This window comes from Apodemus sylvaticus, chromosome 14 (assembly GCF_947179515.1).
Source record: "Apodemus sylvaticus chromosome 14, mApoSyl1.1, whole genome shotgun sequence".
NCBI lineage: Eukaryota > Metazoa > Chordata > Mammalia > Rodentia > Muridae > Apodemus > Apodemus sylvaticus.
In genome coordinates this window covers 65844912-65864036 of record NC_067485.1, presented here as the reverse complement: position 1 = coordinate 65864036, position 19125 = coordinate 65844912, and the positions used below count along the sequence as shown (strand labels likewise).

The 19125-nt window shown below is 36.8% G+C and overlaps 1 protein-coding gene across 1 annotated transcript in view; it reads left to right on the top strand.

Annotated features, from left to right (window-relative positions):
• Positions 1 to 19125, top strand: part of Malrd1 (MAM and LDL receptor class A domain containing 1) — a 719676-nt gene that overhangs the window by 65238 nt on the left and 635313 nt on the right. Inside the window, exon 5 of the mRNA XM_052156848.1 lies at positions 5515 to 5611. Within this exon, the coding sequence (XP_052012808.1) occupies positions 5515 to 5611 (97 nt within the window). The remainder of the gene's footprint in view (positions 1 to 5514; positions 5612 to 19125) is intronic.

Sequence of the window (19125 nt, the reverse complement as noted above, 5' to 3'; positions counted from 1 at the left end):
CATAGCCCTGAGTGCCTCCAAAAAGAAAATGGAGAGAGCATACATTACCAGCTTAATGACACACCTGAAAGCCCTGGAACAAAAAGAAGCTATTTCGCCCAGGAGGAGTAGAAGGCAGGAAATCATCAAACTCAGGGCCGAAATCAATCAAGTAGAAACAAAGAGAACCATACAAAAAATCAACAATACCAGGAGCTGGTTCTTTGAGAAAATCAACAAGATAGATAAACCCTTAGCCAGAATGACCAAAGGGCACAGAGAAAGTATCCAAATTAACAAACTTAGAAATGAAAAGGGAGATATAACAACGGAAACTGAGGAAATCCAAAAAATCATCAGATCCTACTACAAGAGCCTATACTCAACACAACTGGAGAATCTGGAGGAAATGGACAATTTCCTTGACAGATACCAAATACCAAAATTAAATCAGGACCAACTAGACCATCTAAACAGTCCCATAATGCCTAAAGAAATAGAAGGAGTCATAGAAAGTCTTCCAACCAAAAAAAGCACAGGACCAGATGGCTTCAGTGCAGAATTCTACCAGACCTTCAAAGAAGAGTTAACACCAATACTCTTCAAACTATTCCACAAAATAGAAACAGAAGGAACACTACCCAATTCCTTCTACGAAGCCACAATTACGCTGATACCAAAGCCACACAAAGATCCAACAAAGAAAGAGAACTTCAGACCAATTTCCCTTATGAACATCGATGCAAAAATACTCAATAAAATTCTTGCCAACCGAATCCAAGAACACATCAAAACGATCATCCACCATGATCAAGTAGGCTTTATCCCGGGAATGCAGGGTTGGTTCAATATACGGAAATCCATCAATACAATCCACTACATAAACAAACTCAAAGAACAAAACCACATGGTCATTTCATTGGATGCTGAAAAAGCATTTGACAAAATTCAGCATCCCTTCATGCTTAAAGTCTTGGAGAGAACAGGAATTCAAGGTCCATACCTAAACATAGTAAAAGCAATATACAGCAAACCGGTAGCCAGCATCAAAGTAAATGGAGAGAAACTTGAAGCAATCCCACTGAAATCAGGGACCAGACAAGGCTGCCCCCTTTCTCCTTATCTTTTCAATATTGTACTTGAGGTACTAGCTCGGGCAATTCGACAACATAAGGAGGTCAAAGGGATACAAATTGGAAAGGAAGAAGTCAAACTATCATTATTTGCAGACGACATGATCGTCTACCTAAGTGACCCAAAGAACTCCACTAGAGAGCTCCTACAGCTGATAAACAACTTCAGCAAAGTGGCAGGTTATAAAGTCAACTCAAGCAAATCAGTGGCCTTCCTATACTCAAAGGATAAGCAGGCTGAGAAAGAAATTAGGGAAATGACCCCCTTCACAATAGCCACAAACAGTATAAAGTATCTTGGGGTGACTCTTACCAAACATGTGAAAGATCTGTAGGACAAGAACTTCAAGACTCTGAAGAAGGAAATGGAAGAAGACCTCAAAAAATGGGACAACCTCCCATGCTCATGGATCGGTAGAATCAATATAGTTAAAATGGCCATTTTGCCTAAAGCACTATACAGATTCAATGCAATACCCATCAAAATCCCAACTCAATTCTTCACAGAGTTAGAAAGAGCAATTATCAAATTCATCTGGAACAACAAAAAACCCAGGATAGCTAAAACTATTCTCAGCAACAAAAGAAAATCTGGGGGAATCAGTATCCCTGACCTCAAGCAATACTACAGAGCAATAGTGTTAAAAACTGCATGGTATTGGTACAGTGACAGGCAGGAGGATCAATGGAACAGGATTGAAGATCCAGAAATGAACCCACACACCTATGGCCACTTGATCCTCGACAAAGAGGCTGAAAACATCCAATGGAAAAAAGATAGCCTTTTCAACAAATGGTGCTGGTTCAACTGGAGGTCAGCATGCAGAAGAATGCGAATTGATCCATCCTTGTCTCCTTGTACTAAGCTCAAATCCAAATGGATCAAGGACCTCCACATAAAGCCAGACACTCTGAAGCTAATAGAAAAAAAACTGGGGAAGACCCTTGAGGACATAGGTACAGGGGGAAAGTTTCTGAACAGAACACCAATAGCGTATGCTCTAAGATCAAGAATTGACAAATGGGACCTCATAAAATTACAAAGTTTCTGTAAGGCAAAGGACACCATCAAGAGGACAAATCGGCAACCAACAAATTGGGAAAAGATCTTCACCAATCCTACATCAGATAGAGGGCTAATATCCAATATATATAAAGAACTCAAGAAGTTAGACTCCAGAAAACCAAACAACCCTATTAAAAAATGAGGTACAGAGTTAAACAAAGAATTCTCACCTGAAGAACTTCGGATGGCAGAGAAGCATCTTAAAAAATGCTCAACTTCATTAGTCATTAGGGAAATGCAAATCAAAACAACCCTAAGATTTCATCTTACACCAGTCAGAATGGCTAAGATTAAAAATTCAGGAGACAGCAGGTGTTGGAGAGGGTGTGGAGAAAGAGGAACACTCCTCCACTGCTGGTGGAGTTGCAAATTGGTACAACCACTCTGGAAATCAGTCTGGCGGTTCCTCCGAAAACTGGGCACCTTACTTCCAGAAGATCCTGCTATACCACTCCTGGGCATATACCCAGAAGACTCCCCACCATGTAATAAGGATACATGTTCTACTATGTTCATAGCAGCCCTATTTGTAATTGCCAGATGCTGGAAAGAACCCAGGTATCCCTCAACAGAAGAGTGGATGCAAAAAATGTGGTATATCTACACAATGGAGTACTATTCAGCCATTAGAAACAATGAATTCATGAAATTCTTAGGCAAATGGATGGAGCTAGAGAATATCATACTAAGTGAGGTAACCCAGACTCAAAAGGTGAATCATGGTATGCACTCACTAATAAGTGGATATTAACCTAGAAAACTGGAATACCCAAAACATAATCCACACATCAAATGAGGTACAAGAAGAAAGGAGGAGTGGCCCCTGGTTCTGGAAAGACTCAGTGAAACAGTATTCAGCAAAACCAGAACGGGGAAGTGGGAAAGGGTGGGTGGGAGGACAGGGGAAGAGAAGGGGGCTTGCGGGACTTTCGGGGAGTGGGGGGGCTAGAAGAGGGGAAATCATTTGAAATGTAAATAAATTATATCGAATAATAATAAAAAAAAAAGAAAAAAAACCAGGAATATTATATATTACTTTTTGTAGAAAATAGCACTACCACTAGCCAGCACAGACTTGGACTTTGACCCTTCATAGAACTGGCTCTTTCTCATTACCCTGAGGTTTTACTTACTTTGATTTTTTTTTAGGTAATAACAAACATCTCTGGGGAAGAAACCTTTTTATTTAAATCTATTTAGTGTGTCCATTTAGTTAAGTCTGATGGGATTTGTGTTTTGTAGCCTCTCAGACACATTAGTAAATTTTCCTTAGAGAAACTGTTACTCTCTTAAGAAAAAGATTTTCCTTGGCTTAGCTTGGGGGCTCAAATGCCAGACAATTTGCACAGTAACTTTTCTTCAGTTATACCAAGTTAGTCTGTGATTTAGCTGAGCCAAATAAACATATAATATCTATTGCAAACTCTAATGAGAAGAGGATTAAGGCAGAAAGGCAATTTAAAGGCAGCTTCAATAGATCAGACACAAGGAAATGGGAGTGGAGACAAGGCTGGAAGGGAAAGAGACTTAATAGGTCCTGGCTGATTAGACATGATTCCGGAGGAGAAAGCATTTCTAAAGGTCATTCTGCAGTTTTGAGCATCAGAGTCACAGCCTTATTCATTGTCGACAAATGAGTGAAGTGAGAGCTTTAATTTGGAGAGAGAGGGTGGCATGTTATGAATTAGAAGTAACTTTTCTCATTTGAGGGGAAATGCCTGGCAGGCTGCAGAGGCATGGAAAGAGAGCCTGGGAGAGTTGCAGACATTTGTTAAGTAAAATATGTATTTCTGCAGGCTGGATACTAGCTGAACTCTGGTGATGTTAAGTGTTTTACACAAATGAATGCTTGTGAACCACCTGCAAATCTAATACATACATAGGTCAGAAAAGGTGTTGAGTCTCCTGGAATCGGAGTTATAGAAATGTTTGTGAACTTTTATGTGGGTGCTGGGAACCAAATCCAGATCCTTGGGAAGAGGAACTATTGCTCTTAACCACTGAACCATCGCTTTAGCTCCTCATATGGGTTATTTTTATAAGGACTATTTTACATGCACATATGATAAGTACATTCTTTTCTTAGAAATGATCTCTAGCAATATTTTTGGCATCTTTCTGATATGATTCTGCTTTTCATGAATCCTTTGGATTTTCTGTTTTGAGTAATCGAATATAATTTTCTTTTTTTAATTCGATATATTTTTTATTTACATTTCAAATGATTTCCCCTTTTCTAGCCCCCCACTCCCCGAAAGTCCCGTAAGCCCCCTTCTCTCCCCCTGTCCTCCCACCCACCCCTTCCCACTTCCCCGTTCTGGTTTTGCTGAATACTGCTTCACTGAGTCTTTCCAGAACAAGGGGCCACTCTTCCTTTATTCTTGTACCTCATTTGATGTGTAGATTATGTTTTGGGTATTCCAGTAAGCTTTTATTTCAGGTTTTTCAACAGGTACTGCACATATTTTGTTGAATTTTGAATAGAATGGCAGGCAATATTTTATTTGTAAGGAATCATACTGACACATCATGTTGTGTAGAGTCAATAGCAACTCAAAACAGGGATTTGTTTTGGTGGATCCATAGTAATAATTAAGAAGAAATGTTGATTTTGGAAATGATTGTGTTTATATAATAAACAAGACTGAACAATCTCCACATGTTTAATATACACCTGAATGAAGCCATAAGTGTCATTGGCATTCCTTGGTGAGGTTGGTATAAAACTCCCATCAGTGTACTTTTTTATTGATTTAGGAAGTTAGATAGTGGAGTGGATTCTCTCTATGGATTCACCTGAGCAATATATTTTCTGCTATGTGGACATAGGACATCTACACATCATGATATAAAAGTCACTCATAAGCCAGTTTTCTCAGCATTGATTCAAGTAATGGCTAGCACTGTAAAAGGTAACACAAAGACAATTCAGGCAAGAGTGTGAATGAAATGTGAAGAATTAGAAGTAAAAACAGAACAAATTGCTAAGGTCCAGAGGTCAAGATGGAGCCTAGACTCAAAAGCTTGATAAATGGTAGACATCAGAAGACATGCATGGCATATACTGGAATTCAAATTTTAAGGTGGCTGTAGGAAAGACATTGATTGCATGAGTTCATAGACGTGGCCTGTAACCCATACCAGATATCCACAGTACAATGCTGTTTTGTTCTCAAAAATATTTGCTTTGTTTCCCTTTCCTTAAAATTTGTGAGGTACTTGAGTACTTCCAGGTTGTATATTATTTGTAGACTTTCTTCTATAGCATCACGAGACAGTGAAGTGTCCTGTTTTGTGTTTTTTTTTTTTTTTATTTGTTTTGCCTTTATTGTGCAGGTTGTTTTTCAAGCTCAAATGCTTGCAACTCATGGACAGGAGGAAGTTATAGCTATTGATGACATATCTTTCAGTTCAGGTTGCTTGCCCGCAGATGGTAAGAACATTTTCTCTCATATTGATTCTTATTCTTTAAAAATTTAAGCACTTCAATGACTTTCATCTGTTCTGCTTTTCCGTGATGTTTTAATAGTAGATATTTTTCCTTGCTTTAATACACTGTTTAGCCATGACTTGCTTATCCTAAAAGTGAAGATAGGCTCTTTCACAAAATCTGATGCAATGAAGGATTAAGTAGGATGATTTAGGGTTGGCTTTTAATCTCTTAGTGATCTTTAAACTGGCCAGCTCAATCTAAGCTAGAGACCTCCATGACTTCCATCAGGCTGGCAGAAAACTGCTTTTCATACTCTTGAAATGGCCTTGTCAGAGAACAAATTTGATAATCAACTGCAAGGCACCAACTAGAAGAAAATCAGAGTTGTAATCTATCTTCTATGTGGGATAAAACAAAATACATTGATAAACTATGTACGAGAAATTTAAGACCTGTTGATTATATTACTCAATTAATATTCAATTCCCTTTTTATATTTTTTCTAATGGAAAGTTAAGTATTAAAATTATAATTTTGTTAGAATTAAAAACTTAATCAAATAAGCAAGGATCATATTTACATAAACATGTATTATTTTACTTTATCTTTTTATTGCATTGTAGTTTTATATAATATACCAGAATAAAATTGTTATTTTAGTAGTCAATTTTTTGTTATTATGATGAAATGCTTTGGACTAGGTACCATATTATGAAAATAAGTTAATATAGCTCATAGTTCTAGAACTTCAAAAGTATGCTTAACTCTGGTGATAACTTCATGATATAAATACATCACTGTGGATGACATCATAGAAAAGAGTATTTAAGAGGAAAAGAGCATATGATGAGAAGAAACATAAGGTAGGAATCTAGTTTTCTGATCTTTTATAATAATCTTTCATGAACACTTACTATGATTCCACAAGAATTACATTAGCTCCCTTCTACAGTTATGCGCCATTGGGTTCAATGACTCCCCTGACTATGATCCATCACTTAATGACACCAGCATCTCTTAATGTTGTCACACAGATGATCAAACTCCAAAAATATAAACCATTGGGGGATTCAACTCATATTTGAACTGTAGGCCTTATTTTGTCAAAAAGTTCAATATTTGAATTTAGTTCAAATATTTGAAAGTTATAATAATTAATAATTCGAGATCCAAGAAGCTATGTTGGTCTTCTTATGATAGAACAAGGAATTTTTTAATGAGCATTTGTATTACATGTGAAGTTTTTAAATTAGATATATTCTTTATTTACATTTCAAATGTTTTTCCCTTTCCTGGTTCCCCCCTCCCTGAAAGTCCCATAAGCCCAGTTCCCTCCGCCTGTTCCCCAATCAACCCCCTCCCGCTTCCCTGTCCTGGTATTCCCCTATGCTAAAACCATTGATAACCATGATAACCTGCAGATATGTGGAATTAATAAGATCTGGAACATTCCATCTAATATGAAACACCTAAAAATCTGTATTAGCAATGCTCACTGTGTATCACACAAGAAACCACCATAGGATACATTGAAATAGATAATTCAGGGGAATAGATTTCACTCTTAGCAGCTTTGGAAGTAAACAATCAAATTGTCAATGTCAAAGATGTTTCAGGAAAAGAGAATAGCATTGATTAGACCAGAAGAATGCTGTCTATTAGAACAGTAGGGTAAGTTGCCCCACTGTGAATTATTCATCTGTTCAAACTCCCTTCGTATTCTCTCTTTCTTTTACCTGTGTAGTATTCCTAAATGAAGAACACAGCCATTATTCACTCAGTCTTTGATATGAGACATTTATTTCTGATTCTGTTCACATCAGTGTTCTCTTTATTTTCTGTAGAAATTTGGGTCAATGATTTGCTTGTGTTGATTTTATAACCTGCCACTTTGCTGAAGTTGTTTATCAGCTGTAGGAGCTCTCTAGTGGAGTTTTTTTGGGTCACTTAGGTAGACTATCATGTCGTCTGCAAATAATGATAGTTTGACTTCTTCCTTTCCAATTTGTATCCCTTTGACCTCCTTATGTTGTCGAATTGCCCAAGCTAGTACCTCAAGTACAATATTGAAAAGATAAGGAGAAAGGGGGCAGCCTTGTCTGGTCCCTGATTTCAGTGGGATTGTTTCAAGTTTCTCTCCATTTAGTTTGATGCTGGCTACCGGTTTGCTGTATATTGCTTTTACTATGTTTAGGTATGGGCCTTGAATTCCTGTTCTCTCCAAGACTTTAAGCATGAAAGGATGCTGAATTTTGTCAAATGCTTTTTCAGCATCCAATGAAATGACCATGTGGTTTTGTTCTTTGAGTTTGTTTATGTAGTGGATTGCATCGATGGATTTCCATATATTGAACCAACCCTGCATTCCCGGGATAAAGCCTACTTGATCATGGTGGATGATCGTTTTGATGTGTTCTTAGATTCGGTTGGCAAGAATTTTATTGAGTATTTTTGCATCAATGTTCATAAGGGAAATTGGTCTGAAGTTCTCTTTCTTTGTTGGATCTTTGTGTGGCTTTGGTATCAGCGTAATTGTGGCTTCGTAGAAGGAATTGGGTAGTGTTCCTTCTGTTTCTATTTTGTGGAATAGTTTGAAGAGTATTGGTGTTAACTCCTCCACTGCTGGTGGGGTTGCAAATTGGTACAACCACTCTGGAAATCAGTCTGGCGGTTCCTCAGAAAACTGGGCACCTCACTTCCAGAAGATCCTGCTATACCACTCCTGGGCATATACCCAGAGGATTCCCCACCATGTAATAAGGATACATGCTCTACTATGTTCATAGCAGCCCTATTTATAATTGCCAGATGCTGGAAAGAACCCAGGTATCCCTCAACATAAGAGTGGATGCAAAAAATGTGGTATATCTACACAATGGAGTACTATTCAGCCATTAGAAACAATGAATTCATGAAATTCTTAGGCAAATGGATGGAGCTAGAGAACAACATACTAAGTGAAGTAACCCAGACTCAAAAGATGAATCATGGTATACACTCGCTAATAAGTGGTTATTAACCTAGAAAACTGGAATACCCAAAACATAATCCACACATCAAATGAGATACAAGAAGAAAGGAGGAGTGGCCCCTGGTTCTGGAAAGACTCAGTGAAACAGTATTCGGCAAAACCAGAACGGGGAACTGGGAAGGGGTGGGTGGGAGGACAGGGGAAGAGAAGGGGGCTTACAGGACTTTTGGGAAGTGGGGGGCTAGAAAAGGAGAAATCATTTGAAATGTAAATAAATTATATCGAATAAAAAAATTAAAGAAAAAAAAGAAATTTGGGTCAGACAAAATTATTTCAAACTAGATATATTTGTTGGGCAGTCAGTTAATCATCCTCAAAAAAAGAAACAGGCAATGAGGCTGGATATTGGCTGGAATTTTTGTTGCTATTAGACTTTTGCCAGTGATACTACATTTACATTACAAAATTTGACAGGAATGTCATTGGATGTTACTTGACAATAGAACTTGTCAGTAGGACTCTACTATACTTTCAAATGTGAACTTCCTCACCATTGTTATTTGTGGAAACTAAAAATAATTCCTAATTATTAGTGATCACTATTTTGGGATAGTGGCCAAGGTACAAGGGCACAATACATATTCAAAAGGTAAATGTAAGATTTTGAGTGAAAATTTCAAATGACTTTTTAAAAAATAAGGAGGATGAGAAGGAGTAGGAAGAAGAAGAAGAAGAAGAAGAAGAAGAAGAAGAAGAAGAAGAAGAAGAAGAAGAAGAAGAAGAACAAGAACAAGAACAAGAACAAGAACAAGAACAAGAACAAGAACAAGAACAAGAACAAGAACAAGAACAAGAACAAGAAGAACAAGAAGAACAAGAAGATAGGAAGATGATGATGGTGATGATAGCTAGGTCAGATGGTATGCTATCAAAAGCTATAATGTTTCACACAATAAGTCATAATGTACTTGAAATTCCATGAAAGTGAAAGTTACTAAACAACACAGAGCCATCCTTTACACATTTCAAGGTGTATGTTTGATTGTTTCTAACTGTGTCTATTATATGATACTTTTATATAGCATTGTAGGGATTGGGACTAGAAAAGATGACATTAGAATTCAAGACTGAGGCCTTCAATCAATGTAGGTGTCATACACACATGAAAGACAGAGCTTTCATGAGGTGGATGTCATGGAATGAGATTCTATACATAGAGGGGCAAATAGTTATGAAAGAGCATCATTTGGGAGTTAGGCGTATAATGTGATTAGTGTAGACCTTATTACTCATGGGATGTTAGAAAGGGTGTCACCTTCAGGAAAGCTATAAAAGATTATATCAGATATGCAGCTCAGACTTTATGTGAGTCCCCCAACAACTGGAGCTGAGGCTCTCCTGAAAGCTGTTCCCTATCCGTGGAATCCTTTCCTCTAACTGTGCTGCCTTGCGTGGGCTCTGTGGGAGAGGATGCACCTAACTCGTTATCTCTAACTAGATGCGTTTATTGGCCAGTCTAGTTAATTATCCTCAGAAGAGAAACAGGCAATGGGGCTAGACATTAGGTGGATTTTTTTCTTGCTATTGAACTTTTTCCAGTGACTTTTAGCTGTACTCTCGATGTGTACTCTTGGGGGCATACCCAAGGTGGGAGGCTCAACCCTTTCAGAGGATAAGAGGAAGGCAGAATATAGAAGGGACTGTGGGAGGTGGGTGGCAGTAATTGGGATATAAACTTAATAAATAAATTAACAGGGAAAAAGGAATTGAATATCCATGTAAAAGAACCATTTGTATTCTTTGAAGATGAAGGCCTATAGGAGTTTGGTGTTTTGTTTACAAATGAAGTTTTTCTTTTCTTTTCTTTTCTTTTCTTTTCTTTTCTTTTCTTTTCTTTTCTTTTCTTTTCTTTTCTTTTCTTTTCTTTTCTTTTCTTTCTTTCTTTCTTTCTTTCTTTCTTTCTTTCTTTCTTTCTTTCTTCCTTTCTTTCTTTCTTTTAGGGTAGGGCGTGGTTAAGCAGAGTTAAAGATTTTGCAGGGCAACTCAGCAGTACCCTGGGTGGTTGATAATGAGGAAAAGGTTTAGTGTGTGATTGCTCAAGGCTGCACTGGGGTGCAGATAGTCTGTCAATGGCAAGAGTGTGTAAGGTTGTTAAATTAAGAAGCATTAAATTTCCAGTGGGCCTGAGCAGCCAACCCGAGGCAGTAATATAACAGACTGAGCACAGTTAATAATCAGTACCATGCGTGTGCAGACTGTTGCCAGGACTTCTCTCAAGAGCTAGAAGAGCACTGAAGATGGGGCTTGCATTTTAAATATCAGGACATTTTCTGTGATTTGAGCAAGGCCACACTTAAAAACAGAGCTGGAATTACAAAACATGAGTCCTGGTTATTTCCTGATTCTTGGACATGAAGCAGAATCCTAATTAAAGAGTCAGTGATTAAGTTTCCTAAATTCCTGGGAGTGGGAATGGATGGGGGGCACCAGAGACATGGACACAAAGCCAAATAGATGTCTTCTGGGCATTTCCTTCAGACAATATTTTCAGATGCAAGCCAGGCTTAGGCTTTGCATCTTGTTTGGTAGGATGTATGCAGATAAGTATGGCTAAATGGCTTTATAAAATAAATGCATAAGTACTCAAACTGTTCTGCTCCTTTTTGTGAATATCACGGTTAAAATGATTTTTGGGCTGGAAAGAGAGAGAGGAAGAGGAAATCTTTTTGGCTGTGCTACTGGCGAACTGATTCTTAGGTGGATGGAGTTCCTTGCTGGGCAGCATAAAATTCTCCTGAATATTCACTTTTGCTCCTGTCCTAGAGATAAGCAGTGGGAAATGGTTTATGAGCTAAGTAAGTAGTTTTGCTTCAGAAACTAAAAAATTTACCTGTTTAGGAATAAATTTCTATTTTCTGCTGTCTGTTAAAATCCATTTTGTCTCTTTTATTCTGTTTTTACTATTGGTGTGTTCAGCATAAGAAAGACATCTCTAAAAGGAAATGCTATGCCAATTTGTTCTAGGTACAAACAGAAACATAAAATTTAATACAACACCATAGCAAAATAAATAGCTTAAGGTATAAAGGAAGAACAATAAATTTGAAAAAAGTTTAGTTATAGAGTAATTTTCTCCCTTGAAAGCATAAGTAGTTACAGGATGGCATATGGGATAAATATTTATATTTGCATTTTAGATACATACATACATACATACACGTACACATACACACATATTTGTGTATATATATGTGTGTATATATGTATATGTGTACGTGTATGTATATGGTGTATATGTGTATGTGTATATGTATGTGTATATGTATATGTATACATAAACACACATTGTTGGAAGATTTCTGTAGCACCTTATGCATTCAATAAATGGAAATGTAACTGATAATTTTGGCATAAAGTGAGCGATGTAGAATTACTAGGGCTGTAAGACTTCTCCATTTTGCTGGAAGTGCTTACTTATACTAAGAAAAAGTTCAAGTATGCATATCCCCAGACTCTAATGAATGCAAGACAATGTATATCAAAGAAGAATGTAAAATAGTATTTAAATATTTAAATAATTAATACTCAAAGGGCTAGAGAAATAGTGGAGATAAAATTATGGTAGGGATATTAAGTGCAGAGGAGACAAGGAAAAGGATAATAAAATTGTCAATTTTATTGTAATCACAGAGAAATTATTATTAAACATCAGAGACTGTCAGTTTGGATAAAAGGTGAACCAATAATATTATATGAGATATTTTAAAATATAATTACATGTATTAATCATAAACACAGGAAGGTAAAAGCTTGGCATAATGGGATAGCACTGTGGTCACTGCTCTCCCAGAACCGAGGCAGGAGAATCAAAGTTTAAGGATACCTTGGACTATACCACATGACTCTGCTCAATAAACAGAACAGAACAGTGACCATAAAGGATGGAGACACTGGGCAGTGGTGACACATGCCTTTAATTGTAGCACCTGAAAGACTGAGAAAGGCAGATCTTTGTGAGTTTGAGGCAAACCTGGTCTACAGAGGGAAGTTTCAGGGCAGCTAAGCCAATTACAGAAACCTTGTCTCAAAAATGAACCAAAAGAAAGAAAGAAAGAAAGAAAGAAAGAAAGAAAGAAAGAAAGAAAGAAAGAAAGAAAGAAAGAAAGAAAGAAGGAAGGAAGGAAGGAAGGAAGGAAGGAAGGAAGGAAGGAAGGAAGGAAGGAAGGAAGGAAGAAAGAAAGAAAGAAAGAAAGAAAGAAAGAAAGAAAGAAAGAAAGAAAGAAAGAAAGAAGGGAGGGAGGGAAGGAGAGAGAAAGAAAGAAAGAGAAAGAAAGAAAGAAAGAAAGAAAGAAAGAAAGAAAGGAAGGAAGGAAGGAAGGAAGGAAGGAAGGAAGGAAGGAAGGAAGGAAGGAAGGAGGCAGAGAAGTAAGTAGGTAGGTAGGGAGGAAGGAAGGAAGGAAGGAAGGAAGAAAGGAAGGAAGGAAGGAAGGAAGGAAGGGAAGAAAAAATAAATGTTGAATTCATAGAGATAAGTTAAAAATAAATTTATGAAACAATGGTAGCCTTTTGAATTTGAAAACTGTAGACAGTAAAGTTTATACACATCTTAGTAATTATATGTTTGGAGGAAAATAGCCCTATTGTTTTAGTGTGAGTATATTCATTTTATGGGAAAATAACTTTATAGAAATACATAATTGCTATTTTATAATTTCTTAGTTCTTTGGTGAGTCAATAAAATTTAGGACTTTTTTAAATTAGGGAAATCTTTCAGATATTATCAACACTTGTAAAAATACCATTTTATACAACTGTTGCCCTTTTCAAGATACCAAGCTCATGGTACATCTCTTGGAAGAAATACCAATTGGATTCTCCCAAACTAGCTAGCATGAAATAGAAATGAATGCTTGTGACTATACCGAAATAAAATGTGCTTAATCAGTGATTCTTGAATAACACTGATTGATTCTTGAATAAATTGATGATTATAATTTTTATAATGATTGCAGGGCATGGCTTATAATCAGAATATTGTGAAATTCTGTGACTATTTTTTGATTGGGTTTTCAGGACTTTGCTTCAGTGTCATTTGTAAAATGACACTAATGTACAAATCATTGCTTAATTATAATCTTCACGATGCATAAATATTAGTCAACTAACTAAAATCCTACTTGCCTTAAAATGCTTGCTTTCCAGTAACATTTTAACAAGCCATAATTTAAATTCATTAAGAAATAAAAAAAACTGGCAAAAATTGTTTAAAATCTCTGTGGTCAAAATTGGACGTCAATTCTAACTTTCAGTTCAATAGCCTTGAGACCTGGAATTTATTATGTTATGAATAAGAATTACTGGCCAATTGCATACAACCTGTTTTTGTAAGATAAGCTTTGCGGGGTGGCTCCCTTTAGACATGTGACTTCATTAGTCTAGATACCTTGAAATGGATGGCAAAAACCCTTTTTACTGATGACAAGAGATTTTCCCTACCTATTTCTGTAAATTGAGATGGCAGTACAATGTAAGAGATGAAGTGAAGGAGGGAGGAGCAAGGGAGGGGGAAGGGAGAAGAGGTGGGGAGAAAGAATGAATACAGCGTCTATGAGTGATTACATGCCACTGTATTGAATACATTAAAATAAAATGAGTTTCCTGGAGATTTATTGGCACTATATGTGAACCACATCCAAACACAAACCTTTATTTGTGCTTATACATTTGATTGGAGGTAGAGAATGCTAAAAGTGGTTAAACTTTAAAAGAAGGTAATGTTTAATACCTATCTATATGAAACACAACCCAATTAAATGTAATTTTCACTTAAATATTTTGCTACTTTTTTTTAGAGTTCTTTTAAAATCTTGTATAAATAGTGGTAACTTAGAGATAATATATTACATTTCATTGAATTATGCCCAATAATAAGAGTTCTAAAGAAAAGACTTGCAGTACTGATATGAACCCACAAAATTACCATTTTAATTGCATCATGGTAATTGTTATTGTTGGATCCTGGCTTCACTTATTGTCATCATTTTCTAAATTGCATGTGCAATTTTATTTCCAGTGTACTTTATTTTCAAGACAATTTGCATATTCATCATTTTCAAACTCTCACTATGAAAAACCAAATTATGCATGTATTGGTAAATCAGTGCTACTGCCAATTGATCCATTTTTATCCCAAATAAAATATAAGATGATTTCTAGAGACCCTAAAGTACTTTCAATTTGGTTCCTTTTGTCATTTACTCATTTATTAAAGAAATAAATATGTAGTTAACATCTGTATTCTACCAAATATATTTCTAGACATTGAGGTAAACAATAGAAAAAGAAAATTAATATTCATTGCATTCAGTAAACAAATAAATAAAGATATTTTATGTCCAGTTGTGAGTAAAAGAACATAGAACTGAGAGAGAGCCAGAGGTGAGGATGAGCGAGGAAAGTCCTAAGTAGCACACTCAGCATGCTGACCTTAAGTATACAAATAGTAATTGAGCAGAAAGGCAAAGCGTCCAGAGAACAACAAATGTACATTTCAGCAAGATAGATAAATGCAAAGGCCTGCAGGAATAATCTTGGTTTACTGTAAGATCATAGAAATGGTTATTCTGCTTCACTCACAGAAGGGATCCTGTGAGATTTTCTTTTTTTTTATTTCATTTTTTTATTTATTCGATATATTTTTTATTTACATTTCAAATGATTTCCCTTTTTCTAGCTCCCCACTCCCCAAAAGTCCCATAAGCCCTATTTCCTCCTCCTATTCCCCCATCCACCCCTTCCCACTACCCTGTTCTGGTATTCCCCTATACTGCTTCACTAAGTCCTTCCAGAACCAGGGGCCACTCCTCTGTTCCTCTTGGACATAATTTAATATGTGGATTATGTCTTGGGTATTCCACATTTCTAGGCTAATATCCACTTATTAGTGAGTGCATACCATGACTGATCTTTTGAGACCGGATTGCCTCACTTAGTATGATGTTCTCCAGCTCCATACATTTGACTAAGAATTTCATAAATTCATTGTTTCTGATGGCTGAATAGTACTCCATTGTGTAAATATACCACCTTTTTTGTATCCATTTCTCCGTTGAGGGACGCCTGGGTTCTTTCCAGCTTCTGTCTATTAAAAACAGGACTGCTATGAACATAGTGGAACATGTGTCCTTATTGCATGCTGGGGAATCCTCTGGGTATATGCCCAGGAGTGGTATAGCAGGGTCCGCCCAGTTTTCTGAGGAACCGCCAGACTGATATCCAAAGTGGTTGTACCATCTTGCAATCCCACCAGCAGTGGAGGACTGTTCCTCTTTCTCCACATCCTCACCAACACCTGCTGTCTCCTGAGCTTTTAACCTTAGCCATTCTGACTGGTGTGAGGTGAAATCTCAGGGTTGTTTTGATTTGCATTTACATAATGACTAATGATGTTGAACATTTCTTAAGGTGCTTCTCAGCCATCCGAAGTTCTTCTTCTGAAAAACATTTTTTTAGCTCCGTACCCCACTTTTTAATAGGGTTATTTGGTTCTCTGGGGTCTACCTTCTTGAGTTCTTTGTATATATTAGATATTAGCCCTCTGTCAGATTTAGGATTGGTGAAGATCCTTTCCCAATCTGTTGGCTGACATTTTGTCCTTTTGACAGTGTCCTTTGCCTTACAGAAACTTTGTAATTTCATGAGGTTCCATTTGTCAATTCTTGATCTTAGAGCATAAGCTATTGGTGTTCTATTCAGGAACTTTTCCCCTGTGCCCATGTCCTCAAGGGTCTTCCCCAGTTTCTTTTCTATTAGTTTCAGTGTCTCAGGTTTTCTATACTCAAAGGATAAGCAGACTGAGAAAGAAATTAGGGAAATGACACCTTTCATAATAGCCACAAAAGCATAAAGTATCTTGGGGTAACTCTAACCAAACAAATGAAAGACTTGTATGACAAGAACTTCAGGTCTCTGAAGAAGGAAATCGAAGAAGAACTCAGAAAATGGAAAAACCTTCCATGCTCATGGATTGGCAGGTTTAACATAGTTAAAATGGCCATCTTGCCAAAAGCAATATACAGATTCAATGCAATCCCCATCAAAATCCCAACTCAGTTCTTCACAGAGTTAGAAAAAGCAATTCTCAAATTCATCTGGAATAACAAATAACCCAGGAGAGCTAAAACTATTCTCAACAGCAAATGAAATTCTGGGGGAATCAGTATCCCGGACCTCACCCATTACTACAGAGCAATAGTGATAAAAACTGCATGATATTGGTACAATGACAGGCAAGTGAATCAATGGAATAGGATTGAAACCCAGAAATGAACCCACACACCTATGGTCACTTGATCTTCGACAAAGGAGATGAAAACATCCAATGGAAAAAAGATAGCCTTTTCAATAAATGGTGCTGGTTCAATTGGAGGTCAGCATGCAGAAGAATGTGAATTGATCCATTCTTATCTCCTTGTACTAAGCTTAACTCCAAGTGGATCATGGGCCTCCACATAAAACCTGAGATTTTTCTTTAGGGAAAATACAAAAGCAGATGGGCCATAAATTCAAGGTCAACTTTGATTTATTAGTGTAGTATGTCCTGGGGACACATGCCCATCACGGGAGGAAGATAGAGAAGGAAAGATAGGGAATTTATTTACTTATTTATTTTTATGATCAGTGTGGATTATATAATGCCATGACACAAGCAAAAATATTACTAAAATTCTGAATGTAACATGGAGACAATATGACAATATGCTAGGCAAAAGAAGCCAGATCCAGAAGATGAGGTGCCACATCATTTCATTTGTATGAAAAATGCAGAGTTGGTAAATCCCAAGTGAAAACAGATAGTGTCTGAGACAGTGGAGAGAATAGGACCTTACTAGGAACAGCTATGTTTTTTTCTTCTTTTTTTTTCCAATTTTCTTAAATGATGAAGTATTTTGGAAATACAAAGAGGTTTTATTGCATAACTGCAGATGTACAAAAATCACACTCAAGTGAACAGTTTTAAATGGCCTAAGCAGTGGATTTTGCATAATAGAAATTTTCATTAAGGAAAAAAAATATTACTAGGACAAGCTCAAGAGTAAGCACAGGAAAAGAGTTGGAGTTTGTGAAAATCTGCACTCCTTACAGAATAATTTGAAGGTCTGAGTGTTTTGAAGATAGATGAAATACTGTTGTTTTGGCACCAAAGGGAATGATCTCTCAGGGAAAGAGAACATGTAGCTATGGAAGAGAAGGATGAACTTACTGCAGAGAATTCTTAAATAGGCAGAATACACAATTTCTGTACAAATGAAAAGTCTGTTCAGAGAGGAACATGGACAGCTAGCAGGAAAAGATGTGGAATATATAGCAAGAAAAGGTATGGCTTGTGTAGGTCTCTTCTGACTTCTCTCTTTTTTTCCCCTGTGAGAAGTAAGATTGTTAACTGGCAATGATGATGTTATGGAAGAACAGGAAGGCTGTCTAAGACTGAAGAGATAAAAATGGAGAAGCCAAGCTGAAGGAACTGAATAGTCACAAATATAAATTTAATTTCAGTTTTTATGATTGTGTCCTCTTTTTATGCCTGTTAGATGTAGAAATGGGGGGGGCAGATAGAGTGTTGTATTTAGTTTTCCTCTGAGAATATTGAAAGTTCGTGAGAAAATAAAAATTAGATCACCCCATCTTGACAACTGTAAGAAAAAAAATGAAGGCATGACAGAGTATGAAGAGAACTGAAGACATCAGGTGCTGGTATGATAAAGCTTCCATTGAGAAAACACCATGGAATGTTCTCAAATAAGCTAAAATAGCTCCAGGTTAGTAGGTTGTATGATCTTATAGGATACCATTATATATGCCACCTGTTCTTCACTGGTGTTACTAAGAACCACATGACTGTCTTGTTAGGGTTGAGGTACTAGAAGAAGGAGGCAATACATGTCAGGTGATCATTGCAGACTGGGTTACGTAAAGCTGTAAGAGGAAGAAATCAGTGCCATCAGAGGTTATAATGCTGAAGTTAAGAAATAGAGTTGTGTCTCTTCATCATCAGGACAAGTTTAAGACTGAGGAAAAGTGTTGGAATTTGGGAGAACTGGCAGTACTTACAGAAGTAAGTTGAAGATTCAGTAGAGTTTGCCTTTTCATCAAAGTTCTTCTTCAGGAACAAATATCAGAAGTCATCAAACTGAGAAATAATGTGAAAGTGAATGTTGAAATGGCCAGAACCCAAAATTTCAAAGACCAAAGAGTTCCTGAGCCATTTGCAACCTGGCCCAGTGATAGGCACAAATGTCAAGAGAGGAAAATTCAGTATTTCTGAATATAAGAGTAGGAATTTTCTGCAAGTAGCAGAAGGATCAGGGAGAATATCAAGTCTCCTTTCAAGTCTAATCTCTACCACCAAACTAGTCAACATGCAAAATGGTTTTAGAGAAGGTAGTTCAAGTGTAGACCTCATTTCCAGAGGATGCCATCTACCATACTAGATTCCCTTACCAAGTTATATTCCTAGACTTCATTTAGTGCCAGTGTAGATGAG